Genomic DNA, 12,883 nt, shown 5'->3' with positions numbered 1-12,883 from the left:
TGCCTGCTGATCCTTCAACAAAACCAGAAAAGTTCAGACTTCACATTCCCAAAATTTTAAAGATAAAAAACAAGCAGAATTGCCTTTCTTTAATTTATTTTTTAAAGAAGTCCATTCCAGTCTTAAAGGAGTACAAGATATCCTTCTTCCCACTGCCTTTTTTGGAAAGTTCAACCTACAAAAGCATTTAAAAGCTGAAGCAAGCGATTTAAAAGGGATTGTATTGCATAACTTCAGCTTTAAGACTGTTTTCTTATCATGGCTAAGAGATCTGCAGTATCACATTTAACAGGAACTAATATATCTTTTAAAATATAGACAAATATATGCTGAAGTTACTTCATACCAGACTCTGTTAGCCCTTTGTGGGGGAGTGGTCTTGAAACACTGGGATACTGTCAAGAAGTTACTTTTTGAAAGTGCTACTATTTTGTAGCCCTTAAAGTGTCTTTGTAGCACTAATGACAGCTTGTACAGCTGTACACTTACTTTTTTTGTACCTCTACGAGAGCCAGTCCCCAGGCCAGGTAAAGCTTTTCCACCGACCTTCATGGGAGTTAAAATATAGCCTAAATTACAGCTAGACAGTTATTTTGACCGGCAGGCCACTTAATGAGTTTTGGTGAGCTATTTAGGGCTGCGCACACAGTCTTTCAGAAAATATTTTAAAAATTATAGATTAAAAAAACAAATCGTATACTAAAAAGCAATCATCTACTATACTATACTTTAATTTTATTTTTAAAAAGAATTTATCTTCTGGATGTATGTGCTTTTGTATAGTGCATATAGACATGATTGCATAATAGCTCAAAATAAAGTCTTACTGTTGTTTATATTGTGGGGGGGTTGATGTAGGTGGGGGGCTGCCCATGCACTAGGTCCCAAGAGCTGGCTGGGAGTTGGGGGGGGGCTGGGGGGGGAGGAGCAGGGGGCACATACAGCAGAGCTTGGCTCGGTGGTGTGGTATAGGTATGGTCTGCCCCCTTCCCCACTCCATCTGGCCAGAAGCTGCCCTGCAGTGCTCTGCATGGGTCTCAGCCCCTACTGCTTCCACCCAGGGCAGCCTTTGCCCGCCAACAGCTCTAGCCCTGGCCAGAGTACACAGCTTCATGGAGGGGCTGCAGCTGCCTGAGTACTGCTTGGCTTTGCTGCAGGTACTACTTGGCCACCTGCAGGTGGCTGCTTATCACACCAGACAGGTAGAGGGTGGCTGGGAGCTGAAGCCCCATACACTAGGGTAGGAGCCACTTGGCTTCAGCTTCCCCTTGCCTGGCTGGGTGTGTAGTGCACAGCATGAATCCCCACAGCTGCCACCATTTCCCCATGCTATCTCATGCCTGGAGCACTGCAGTAGCAGCAGGTGGAGGAGCTGCTGGAGGCAAACAGTACCTGGGCAGCTGTAGGCACACCAGGAGCAGCCCCACCAGGCCTATTTGATGTGCTGTAAAAGGGCATGGACCTAAGTTCATCATGGGAACTGTAAGCCTCCCTGAATAAGGGAGGGCACTAGGAAAAGGAAGCTGTGCACATTGGCTGAGGCTAGGGCTGGGGCCATTGGCGGGCACAGGCAGGAGTGTGGCATGGGTGGGAGCACGCATGGGTTTGGCCCCATGTGGAGTGCTGCAGGGGCAGCCATGGGCCTGATGCAAACAATTGTTAGGTACCTGCTCACAGGCCAGATCCAGTCTGCAGACTGTATTTTGCCCACCCCTGTTCTAAATCATGTAAAATATCTGTGAGTACAAAACTAAATGAATTAACTCTTGCTTGGACTGAAATATTTTCCACTTGTCATATCTGGCATTACTGTGGAAATACAGATGTTAGTGGGTATGTCTACATGAGATGCTTTACTTGAGATGAGAGCAAATTTATGCACACTTAAGTGTCACTGTCTACACATGCAGATGCTTACTGTGCAGTAATTTGCTGTAATTGTGGGTAAATTTGCTACCTATAAATACAAGTAGCAAATGTATTTATGATTAGTTACTGCACCTTAAGGCATGTGTAGACAGCCAACAGTGAGCAAACTTGCTGCCGAGCCGGGCAGCAGGTTGTGAGAGATTGCTCCCTGCCCCTGGCAGTTGCCTTCTGCCAGGATAGGCTCTGCCACCAGAGCTAAGGCGTGGATAATGTCCCCATGCAACAGGGAGCTCCAAGGCCTCGCTCCTCATTTGCAGAGCAGGGGCTGGGGACAGGCTCCCCAGCCCCAAGTCTGCAATCATGGAGCTGGGGCTGGGAACTGTCCCAGTCCTATGTCCCGATGGGGTGATCAAGGTGTGGGACTTAAGAGCTGCAGGAGAGGAGCAGGTCCTAGCCCGCTGCCCTGATCTGCTGGTTGCCTCACCAGTGGATTGGGGCAGGGGGCTGGAACCTGCCCCGCCCCTGCTACTCTTTCCAAGCTGCCTGCCCCCAATTGGGGTGCTGGGGCCAGGAGCTCCCTGTTGCTGGGGCAGGAGAACATTGTCTCTGCCCCAGCTCCAGTGGCAGAGCCTGCCGCGGCAGCAGGCAGCTCCTGGGGGCAGGGAGCAATCTCCCAGCTCCTGCCAAGAAACAGCTGTCTCCTGGTCCTATGCTCCCTGCCAGTCCCTGAGCTAGCACCCAGGTAAAGCCTAGTGCTTCCCCTGGCTGTTACAGGGAGCCATTGCAGGGCTAGAGGGGGCAGGGGCAGCAGATCTGTTCCTGCCTCCCAGCATGTGTAGATGCTTTCCTGGGGTGAACTTACTGTAGAGTAATCTACTATAGAGTAAACCCACCATGCAGCATTTGAATGTGTAGACACGTCCAGTGATGATATAATAAGCTAAGGAATTCTAGTCAAGTTCTGTTGGGGTGGTGCTGTGCTATGTGTGGGAGAGAACCTTAAGATTGTAAAACAGCCTCTACTTCACCAAATGTTATTCCTAATATCTGCACTTGTATCTTGTCTGTTCTGTTTTTGTCATGTAACATGTTTTGTTTTGGTTTTTTCCCCTATAGGATACTGTGACTTGGACGTGGCAGGGCTATTCATTGTAAGTTTAACACTTTTAACCTGTAATTACTAAACCTCCCCTGCTATAGCTGTGAGTTGCTAGTAGAGGACTGATGAGCCAGGACAGGTTTGTATCCCTGCTTTAGGTGAAGGTGTGTGAAAGATTGGTTGGGGAGTGGGCAGGGCTGTCCTTAGGGGGTGCCAATCGGGGCAACTGCCTGGGGCCCCACACTTTGGGGGGCCCTGCAGAGCCAGGCAAAGCAGCGGTAGTTGCAGCAACTCAGCACCAGCTTCGCATCCAGCTGTTCAGCAACACCCCCCCCCCCCCCCTGAATCTGCCACCGGCTTCTTTGTGTCTGGGGCGGGGAGGGGTGGGGCACCTCACAGGCTGATTTGCCCCGGGCCCTGCACCTTGCTCAAGTCATCTCTGGGAGGGAGAGGGAGGGCAGGAACATGAAGCTGGGAATGGATAAGAAAATGGGGGAGTGGAAATGGAGATGGGAGAACAATGGTGAAATGAAGGAAGTCAGCTACTGAAGGATAAAATAAGAAGTAAAAAACCTTGTTAAATACATAAAGGCGAAGTAAATTAAAGGTCTTATGTTTTAATTAAATGGGATTTGGGATTGGGTGTGGGGGATGCTGGTCATGCATCGTGGCTGGGAGGAGGGAGTGGTGAGGGAAGGTGCTTGTAAAAGGAGTTACTGCCCCTGCCCCATGAAGGAAGCCCCAGTTAATGGGGGACCCAATTGGGCCCCTCCCTTTTTTTCCCCCCTCCTCCATTCCCCCAGAGCCAACTCCTGGATGCGTGTACCCTGTGAGCTGGCTAGTTGGCATATGCTCTATAGGCTGTTTGCATGTGGTTGCACCCCTGGGAGCAGGAGGAGGAGTTGGCATGGTGCCAGAACATGCCTCCCCTGTAGCAATAAAATTCAGGGGGTGGAAACTTTGTCCACACAGAATAGGAGGGCTGGGTAGGGTAAATCACATCTTGGGATGCTGGCGGCTCCTCTATGGAGAGTGGCTACACATTAATGGAACATGAGCTGGGTAACACAGAGCAGAGAGAAACCTGCCCTGGAGTGGCATAACTTTTAAGCTGCCTAAAACGTGCTTAAAACTAGTTTCAGGTGTTAATGTGTGGACAGCCCAGGGGTTAAGATTAGGGGTGTGCAAAGTGGGCCGTATTCGATTCGGATTTGGATTCGGCCCGATTTGGGGGACAGTGATTTGATTTGGATCTCTGTCCTGATTCGATTTGGCCAAATCCGAAGATTCAGTGCTGATTCAGAGAATTGGCGATTTGGCCATAGACACAGCTTTAAATGTTTTTTCTACATAACTCGAGGTACCAGGCATGGCTTGTTAACACTGACATGGTGGGGCAGATGGAGCGTCCCACAGAAGAACTTCCAGTCCACTTCAGTTCCACTGCCGAGCATGCAGCCCCCCCCCCCCCAACCCCTCTGGTTCAGCAACCAGCTGTGGGGTGGCCCCGGGTGCACCGGGGGGGTCCCCCGTGCACTCCGCAGTGGACCCAGAAGTGGACTGGAAGTGCTTCTGGTCCCTTTCTGGGTCCTCCGCCAAGTGCACTGGGGACCCCCCATGCTTTCCAGGGACGTTCCATCTGCCCTACCATCTCAGTGTTCACAAGCTACCTTATACCTTGAGGTATGTAGAAAAAACATTTAAAGTGGTGTCAATGTCTGAAGCATAAAATCTCTCTGAATCTCTCCAAATCAATTCAGAGGATTCCGCCTCTATTCGGAGAGATTAAAGAGTCTCCTGATTCAATTTGGAGATTCAGCTGCTGAATCAATGCCGAATCGAATTGGCAACTAAAGCTTTGCACAGCCCTAGTTAAGAGCTCTAGGAGCCACCTAAAATTAATATGTAGCAAGGCCCTTACTTATCCTTTCTCCTGTATTTTCCTTTTTGACATGTGTTGTGCTTTAGCAGACGTGGATATGAATTTCTTACTGTTCTATTGCCTATCTCTTTGAGAACATCAACATTGAAAAACCACAGACATGAGCAATTTCCTGAATAGTATTTAGTTTCATCTTTTCTGCATGTCATTTTAACCTTCAACATACTGACATTTGTATCTGGCTTAAGGATTCACCCCTAGATGTAGTAGGAAAATAGATCAGATTTAGCAGGTATTAGCAAAGAAAAGGACAAGATAGGGAGGATTCCTGGAGAAAGGAAGAGGTCATACAATGTAGCTTGTATGAAGCATAAGGAATATGCTGAAGCAGAGTTTGAGAGTAGAAGATAAGGGGAAGCAAGACAAGGATGCAGAGGAGAAAAGATGAGAACAGAGGTGGAGGTGGGTTTAAAATATGTAGACCCTTGAATGAAATATGAAGCTGTGAATAATGTCTGCCTTCTTTCTCAGTCTGGATATAAGACCACAAAATCTAAATCAATGTCCCCTAATTGTAACAGGCAGCATCAACATGCTGCTAGTGCTGTTTTACAAAGTATTACCATGCAAGTCTGAAAAGCTGTTGGCCTTGATCCTAATTTCACCTACCTTTTTTGTATTGTTTTATGTCCCATGTATTATGGGGCTGGGGCTGGGGCTGGGGCTAGGGCTATGTGCTTGAAATCAAAATTTGAGTGGATTTTTGTATTTCACTTTACTCATGAGAGAGATTTATTTAGCTCCCCCAACTCTGTCCCTCTAATCCTCCTGAAAAAAAAAATCTTCCCAAACAGGATTAATTCCACTCAAGGATGGAATTGACTTTATTACTCTTTTTAAGGCTGTCTCACTTAGCTTTAAACTAATGACAAAATGCACATGCTTGCAGTCAGATGAGGAAGTAGTTATGTGCATCTCATTTCCCAACTTCCTGTACCATGTTAAAACTGTACGGACTGCCTAAACACATTGCCATTTCCTTATTATGACAATATTTGTATGTCACTGTTAAACAAAATGCCTATCAAATCTCTCTACACCTGGAAGGAACATGAGTATTAGCGCCACTTTGCATCTGAGATAATTTGGAGACATAAAACACCTTGACATCCTCTATGACCTTAGGGCAGAGATTAGGACTAAAGATTTCCTGTTTGTCATGCTACTAGCCTTCACTTCTGAGACATTCATAGAGGTTAAGGTCAGAAGGAGAACTTAGCATCCGGTCTGACTTGCTGTAGAAGACATGCCTCATTAGCCAGTAAATCCTATATTTTAAGGCAAATAATTTGTGTTTCAGTGAATCCTGTCTTCCAGAAAAGTGTTTCATCATCTTTCTCCATCTCTTGAGACTGTTTTAAGTCCATGGGGTCTTCACTTTGTGATTTAAACAACCAACAAGTGCTACCAAGATGTAAAATAATTTCATTTTATAGAGAGAATGGTGAATGTCTGTGTGAGTAACAGGGTGTGTATATCTGTGTGTATACATGTACATATATACACATATGTAAGCTGTACACCTCTGCAGCCCTGGAAAATTGCCAGATCTGTGCCCTAATTATCTTGAAGGATAATTACTGAAAATTTGATATTAAATTTAATAGGAGTATGTAATAAATGGGTCATCTTTTTCATAGGGCTGACTATATGGCAGAAGTCCAAAAAAATGCCAGTGCAGGGTGTGGAGACATTGTCAAAATAGCATACTATTTACAAATCAGCTGAAAACAGATTAAATGACTTATGTTTTTAATGATTTTTTTATTCCTACCCCCAGCAAACAACTTTGTGCAATGACTATGTGCCAGCCATTCACAAGAGTAGAAGTTGAGGTAAGAACTGTGGTGATATTGCCACCTTTTGTTGGTTGGTTTAGATAAATTTATTATTTCCAGCATCTTTTCCCAGTACGTACCATTGAGCAAACATTTTTTTGGCAACAAGTGTAGGAAATTAGTGGGGTGTGAAACGGGTCATATTCAATTTGGTTTCAGATATGGCCCAAATCGGGGGACAGTGATTCGATTTGTTGATTCAGATCACTGTCCCAATTCGATTCAGCCGAATCCAAATCTGAAGATTCGATGCTAATTCGGAGAATCAGTGATTCGGCCATAGACACAACTTTAAATGTTTTTTCTACATACCTCGAGGTACCAGGCATCTCAGCATGAATGCTGCAATGGTGGGGCGAATGGAATGTCCTACAGGAGTGCAGGGGGGCTCCCCACATGCTCGGCAGCAGAGCCAGAAGTGAACTGGAAGTACCGAGCGTGCAGGGGACCCCCTCCCTCCCCATACCTCCAATCAGCCGCAGAGGGACCCCGGGTGCCCCGCCCCCCCCGCCGCAACCTGAGACACACCAATTGCCGAGCCAGGCGGGGGTTCCCCCCCGCACACTCTGCGGCAGACCCAGAAATGGACCGGAATTGCTTCTGGTCCGCTTCCGGGGCTGCCGCCAAGCACAATGGGGACTCCCCTGTGCTCCCATGGAACATTTCATCCGACCCACCATCTCAGCATTCACGAGCTGCCTGGTACCTTGAGATATATAGAAAAAACATTTAAAACTGTCTATATCCGTATCATCGAATCTCTCCGAATTGATTCGGAGGGTTCCAATTTGATTCAGAGATATTAAAAGGTCTCCTGATTTGATTTGGATTCAGAGATTCAGCTGCCGAATCGGGCCACATCTGTGCCGAATTGAATCAGTGACCAAAGCTTCACACAGCCCTATAGCAAATGGCTTAACATGTTAGCTTATGCTTCAGGGAAACTTTGTGGGTATGGATTTACCCCTGCTGATAGTACTGACATATTTGTTAACCTGACAAGAGCCCATATATGAAAGTGGTTATGAGAGATTGCAATTCCATTTATACAGTATTAGGGTACAAAATGACTGGTATCGTGCGGGCAAATATTTGGCTGACTGTTCCTCTGAAGATGGAGTAGGCTGAGTGAAAAAGTAACATTTTCTACCCTTCCAAAGAGCAGCAGTTGAATGTTAATTGTATTGACATACACTGCATGGCAGCTGCTATGTTTATGCTAATGTTTTTTCACAGCTGAGAGCTAGCTACTTTTAAGGAATTTGATCATTAGACTAACTGATTGTTCTTGGAAAAGCTGGGCTGGGCCTAATGAATTTGTTAACTTTGTTAACAGTAAGAAAAAACAGGCCAGTACAAATATGGGTATATCTGGTAAGGATAAAAATGCATGCCTATTTAAAAACTTGAGGTAAACAGTAACTCATTTCTCAGCAAAGATTTGATAACTGGATGCAGTAGTATGGATGAATATTAAAGTTTAATTGCTTTGCCAAAGGATTCTATGCTTAGTAACATGCTAGGCAGTATTAACAAATAGCAAAGCTAAACTGTGTTTGTCTAATAATAAGACAGAGTTGTTTTGGAGGATAAAAAGGTCTCTCTTCCCTCTCTCATTTCTTCATTTGCAAAATTCAAGACTTAGCCCTAGATCTCCCCACCAATGGTACAACTTGCTGAGGTTTGTTCTTGTCAATAAGAAATGCAATATGCTCTGTGCCATAATCCAAACAAATAAATTCCTCTCTGTGTAGTCTTTTAGAGAGTACATTGCATATATTTGCATATGCATGTCACAGGCCAGCTGGTACTGTGAATATATCAGTTTAGCCACTCAGCTGTGTGGTTCAGGATCGAGGAGGCAGAGTTGGGGGTAAGGCAATGGCAAATTTATTATAGCTTACACACACACAACAGTTAACAGAAAGATAAATACAATAAGCAGATGATGCAGTATTAAAGAGCCAATAGTAAATAATAACAACAGATAAATACATCAATCTGTCGCAGGCCAGCTAGGCACTGAGAGGGTATCAACCCCTGGGTTGTCTAAAACAACAAATAGACAGACATGGGTTGGCAACTTATCGATAGTCCCTCAATACCAGGTACGCGCCAGGTGATTCCAGCGAAGTCAGGCGTCCCCTATTAATGTTGTCCGAAGGATTACCAGGGAAGGTCCCCTGATCGGGATCCAATCCTCACTCACACCAGGAGTCCGGAGTCCAGGCTTAGAACAGCAATTTCCATCCTGTTCCTTCCTTCCTGTTGGTCACCTGACACATGTGCTTCTTATACCTAGTCTTATGCTAAATCTACTGGCCTCAGGGCCATTCACAATCTTGTTTCATTGCTATTACCCTATGGGATTAAAAGGTGTTAAAATTATTATAAAAGGTTTCTACCAAAACTTGGGTTTATCCAATAAGCAAATTACAATGCAGCATCCTCAGGTTTGAAATTTCATTACTCCACCTAAATCCAACCCCTTTAGAACTCTCTGACTATGCTTCTTTGAGATGTACTTTCCTGGAATGTGCTGGGTAAGCTAGGCAGTTGAATCCAGTTTTTATCATTATCAAGGCTAAATTCTGAGCAAGAAAAAACCATTAGGTTAGCTAATTTTACAGCTATAGCTTTGTCTTTGAGGCCTAGTCAGTTCCACAAACAGTTACAAATTACATTGTGGGCTACAAAAATACAAGCTTTATATTAGACAAAAATTCCAAATGCCTCTAAGAAGCACACATTTATTGCTTATTAATTTCTTTGGTTCTGGCTGTCACATGCATATTTACTCTCTTCTTACTTGGGTTTGTTATAAGAGTAATGCGTGACACAAGTATATCTAAAAATTACTGAAAGTGGGGAACAGTTACAACAAGCAAGTGTAGCTTGGGTTGCAAGCGTTTAAATCTCCCAAGTGTAGTAAAACAAACAAATCCTCAAGTACCAAACAGTAAAATAAAATTAAACTGAATTTTAGACAGAAGAGAGAGTGTGAACTAAAATAGACCAGACAAACTAGTAGTTCATGCAGCATGAACAAACAAGCTCCATTCACAAGGTTCTTGAATAGCAATGCACCACTGAAAATGATTCAGTATACATCCATGAAGTTTTTTGTATATTGGACATGAAACAGTTAAGGTGAATGTGACTGGTTTACAAAAGTAGCACATGGCAAGTAGTGTAGGAAGGAACATGCCAAAAATGGGTCAAGAAGTCATTTTCATCATCTGAAGGGAATTTAAAGAACTTAATTTTGCAGGGCTGAAAGTTCCCTCTGTCAGGCTTAGGAATTTTGGACATGGAGGGAGTATGTATTAATCATCAACTAAAAAACAGTTTTGCTACCTCCAGGTCCTAAGACAACATGAAATCAAGTTCTCCTCCCTAGCATATGGCCAACCACATGGCAAGTCAGATGAAGTGGGTTTCAGAAACAGCAATCAGCTTTGGTCACTGGCAAATCAGAAGAAGCAGAGAGGTAGTTATAGCTGATGAAAAATAAGCTTGATCTTAACAAGACGTGGAACTCAAGTTATACTACAATAACATGGAAGACCCCAGGGCTGGCTTACGTAGACCAACAGTGTCAGGAATGAATATTCTTGGTTTGTTCTAGTAGTGTTTTTACTTCATCCCAGTCCAGTTCTTACTCCCAGTGATGACTCATATTGTCAACTGCTGACTGTAAACGGTACTTATGTTCTACTGCACTGGTCCAAGACAGGCAATAATTAATGCCGTCAGTAACAGATGGAAGAAAGTTAATAATGGGCATAGGGGGGACTTCAGAATAAAGTGGACATATGTTCATAGCAGGAATTGAAATCTAGGGCCTTTGGTGCCAAAGTATAGTATTCTGTTACTTTTCTTCCATTTGATAGAAAACTTTAGGTGTCATCAGCATACTTTGATAACCACTTAACCAAAGTGTGACCACAGGAAGTAGGAGGGTACTACAATGCACAGGGATCAGAAAGGGGACAACTAACTTGTATGAGATATGACTAAGGAGACAGAACTTTATGCCAAAATAGATCATTTCACAGCAAAACTCTTCTTTAGTTACAATATTAACATCTCAAAAATACAAATAATTATGTAAATGACATGATTCAGGAGATTTAACAACGTATGTGAACTTTCTATACAAGCACCTTATTCATATCATCCTCTGTTTTACTTTTAAAAAGTCATTTGCTTATCCAGAACCTGTTACCATTCATGTATTTATTCTGTTTACCATCTTTGGAATTTGAACGCGTTATACTTCATCCCATTTATAAAGTTATTTTCCTCTTTTTTTTTTTTACATTCATTAGCAGTTGTTTGCCATGCCTCTAATTCTGAATAATGTTTTTCACCAAGTGAGTAATAACCTACTGTGACAAACATTTTTACAAACTAACTACAGCATTGGTGTGTTTCCAGTAACTTAATAGGGGTTTTATTTAGGTTGTGTCTAATACCAGGAGCTTATGTACTAAGGGCACTAATATTTCAGAAATATATCATTGGGTCTGTGAAATCAAAATGTTATTAGAGTCCAACTTTTTAATGAAGTGTATATTTAGCCCATTTTCCTTTTGTGTTCTGCTTTTTTATTGAAACAGCTACAACAAATCTTACCAAGCTTTGTTTTAACTCTGGAAGAAATCTAATAGTCTATGTCATAGTTTCTCAACCTGTGGTACATGTACCCCTGGGGTTATGCAACACACGGGCAGGGGGTATGCAGGTACCCCAACACTTTCTCTCTCGCCCTCTTTTCCTCAAAACTATGGCAAAAAAAAAATGGTGCTCCACATATTGCACAGCGCTTTAAATTCCCCAGTAATAATTTGGTTCATCCCTCCTAGCTTTGGCCAACATCACCTCTAGCCCAGGTACATATCTGAGTTGTGCACCCCTGGTGTAAAAGGTGGCAACCCTACCTACACCAGATCAGACATCTGTCATATCACGCACGGCCTTATATACACAGCCCTTTTTCCAGCATATGGCACACATTAGTCTGTAAATATAAAATCCCCTGGAAAATTGAGTGTTGGGGTACTTTTGAAAATTAGGGGGTACTTGCTAGTTAAAAGATTGAGAAGCACTAGTCTATGTAATGGCTTCTTGGGAAAAGAAAAAAAACAGTTTTTAGGGCTGTGGAGACCTCTAGTGGCTGTTGCTTTAATTGCAGGAATGACCATTTTAACTTTTTGTTTACATAAAGTTTATTCATGGCAGAGGTGCCAAGTATGTGGGGGCACAAGGGCCCTGGGCCCCTCGGGAAGAGGGATGTCACCTAAAATGCATAAAATGTTCCACATGTCCATCATCTTAGCCGCCCTTCCCCTCTCCTCCTCCCCCTGCAAAAATAAGTCAGCACCTGTGATTCATAGGATTCTGTCAGTAAGAAGTTAGTAACTATATGGATTTACAGAATAAATTGTATCTTTCAGTTTCTGTCTGTCCACGTTCCTACTGAGGAAGAGAAGAAGGATCCTGTTCTTTTTGCCAACAGAGTCCGTAACAACATGGCTACGTATGTCTCTAAAATAACACCCCAGCACAACAAAAAAAGTTTGCATATAAATATTGGGCACCGATTCAAAAATATGTTAAATAGTTTAGGGATTTAAAATAATTCAAGGAGTCCTAGGTCATTTCAGAACTGTAGGACAATTATTTGAATCTTACAGTTAGGTATAAGGGGTATAAAGGGTTCTGTAACCAGGAGTTCCTACTTGGTTAAGCATATAGTAATCGAATTGTAATCGGTAATCAAGCTGCAGTAAATTGTTGACTCCTTCATACAGAATTGACAGATGCATTTCTCTGCTGTGGCTACTGGGTGAAAATAATTGAGAGCAGAATCCCAAACATCTCTTTTGACACTTTTGTACTATTTCTGGATTGAATCTGATTATACATGTGAACAGAATGTTCCAGTAACCAGCTTTCCATAATGAAAATCTTGGCATTTATGCATTGTTAAATCCAGCATTTGAGGGCATGATGAGAAGACAAAAAAAATTCATTTAAAATTCGCTTTGTTAATATTTTTGTATGTTCTGCTATACTTCAGTGCCCTGAATGTGCCAACTACAGACCACACTTTTGAAGACTGCAGACTAA

The 12,883-nt window shown here is 43.3% G+C and overlaps 1 protein-coding gene across 1 annotated transcript in view; it reads left to right on the top strand.

Annotated features, from left to right (window-relative positions):
• Positions 1 to 12,883, top strand: part of LPCAT2 (lysophosphatidylcholine acyltransferase 2) — a gene marked incomplete at its 5' end in the record, with an annotated part of 54,871 nt that overhangs the window by 30,102 nt on the left and 11,886 nt on the right. Inside the window, 4 exon segments of the mRNA XM_006019088.3 lie at positions 2,986 to 3,020; positions 6,691 to 6,745; positions 12,208 to 12,290; positions 12,834 to 12,883. The exon segment at positions 12,834 to 12,883 is cut by the window's right edge and continues 23 nt beyond it. Of these exon segments, the coding sequence (XP_006019150.1) occupies positions 2,986 to 3,020; positions 6,691 to 6,745; positions 12,208 to 12,290; positions 12,834 to 12,883 (223 nt within the window).

Source organism: Alligator sinensis, unplaced genomic scaffold (genome assembly GCF_000455745.1).
Source record: "Alligator sinensis unplaced genomic scaffold, ASM45574v1 scaffold97_1, whole genome shotgun sequence".
In the NCBI taxonomy this organism is placed as follows: domain Eukaryota; kingdom Metazoa; phylum Chordata; order Crocodylia; family Alligatoridae; genus Alligator; species Alligator sinensis.
This window is presented reverse-complemented; position numbering and strand designations above follow the sequence as displayed.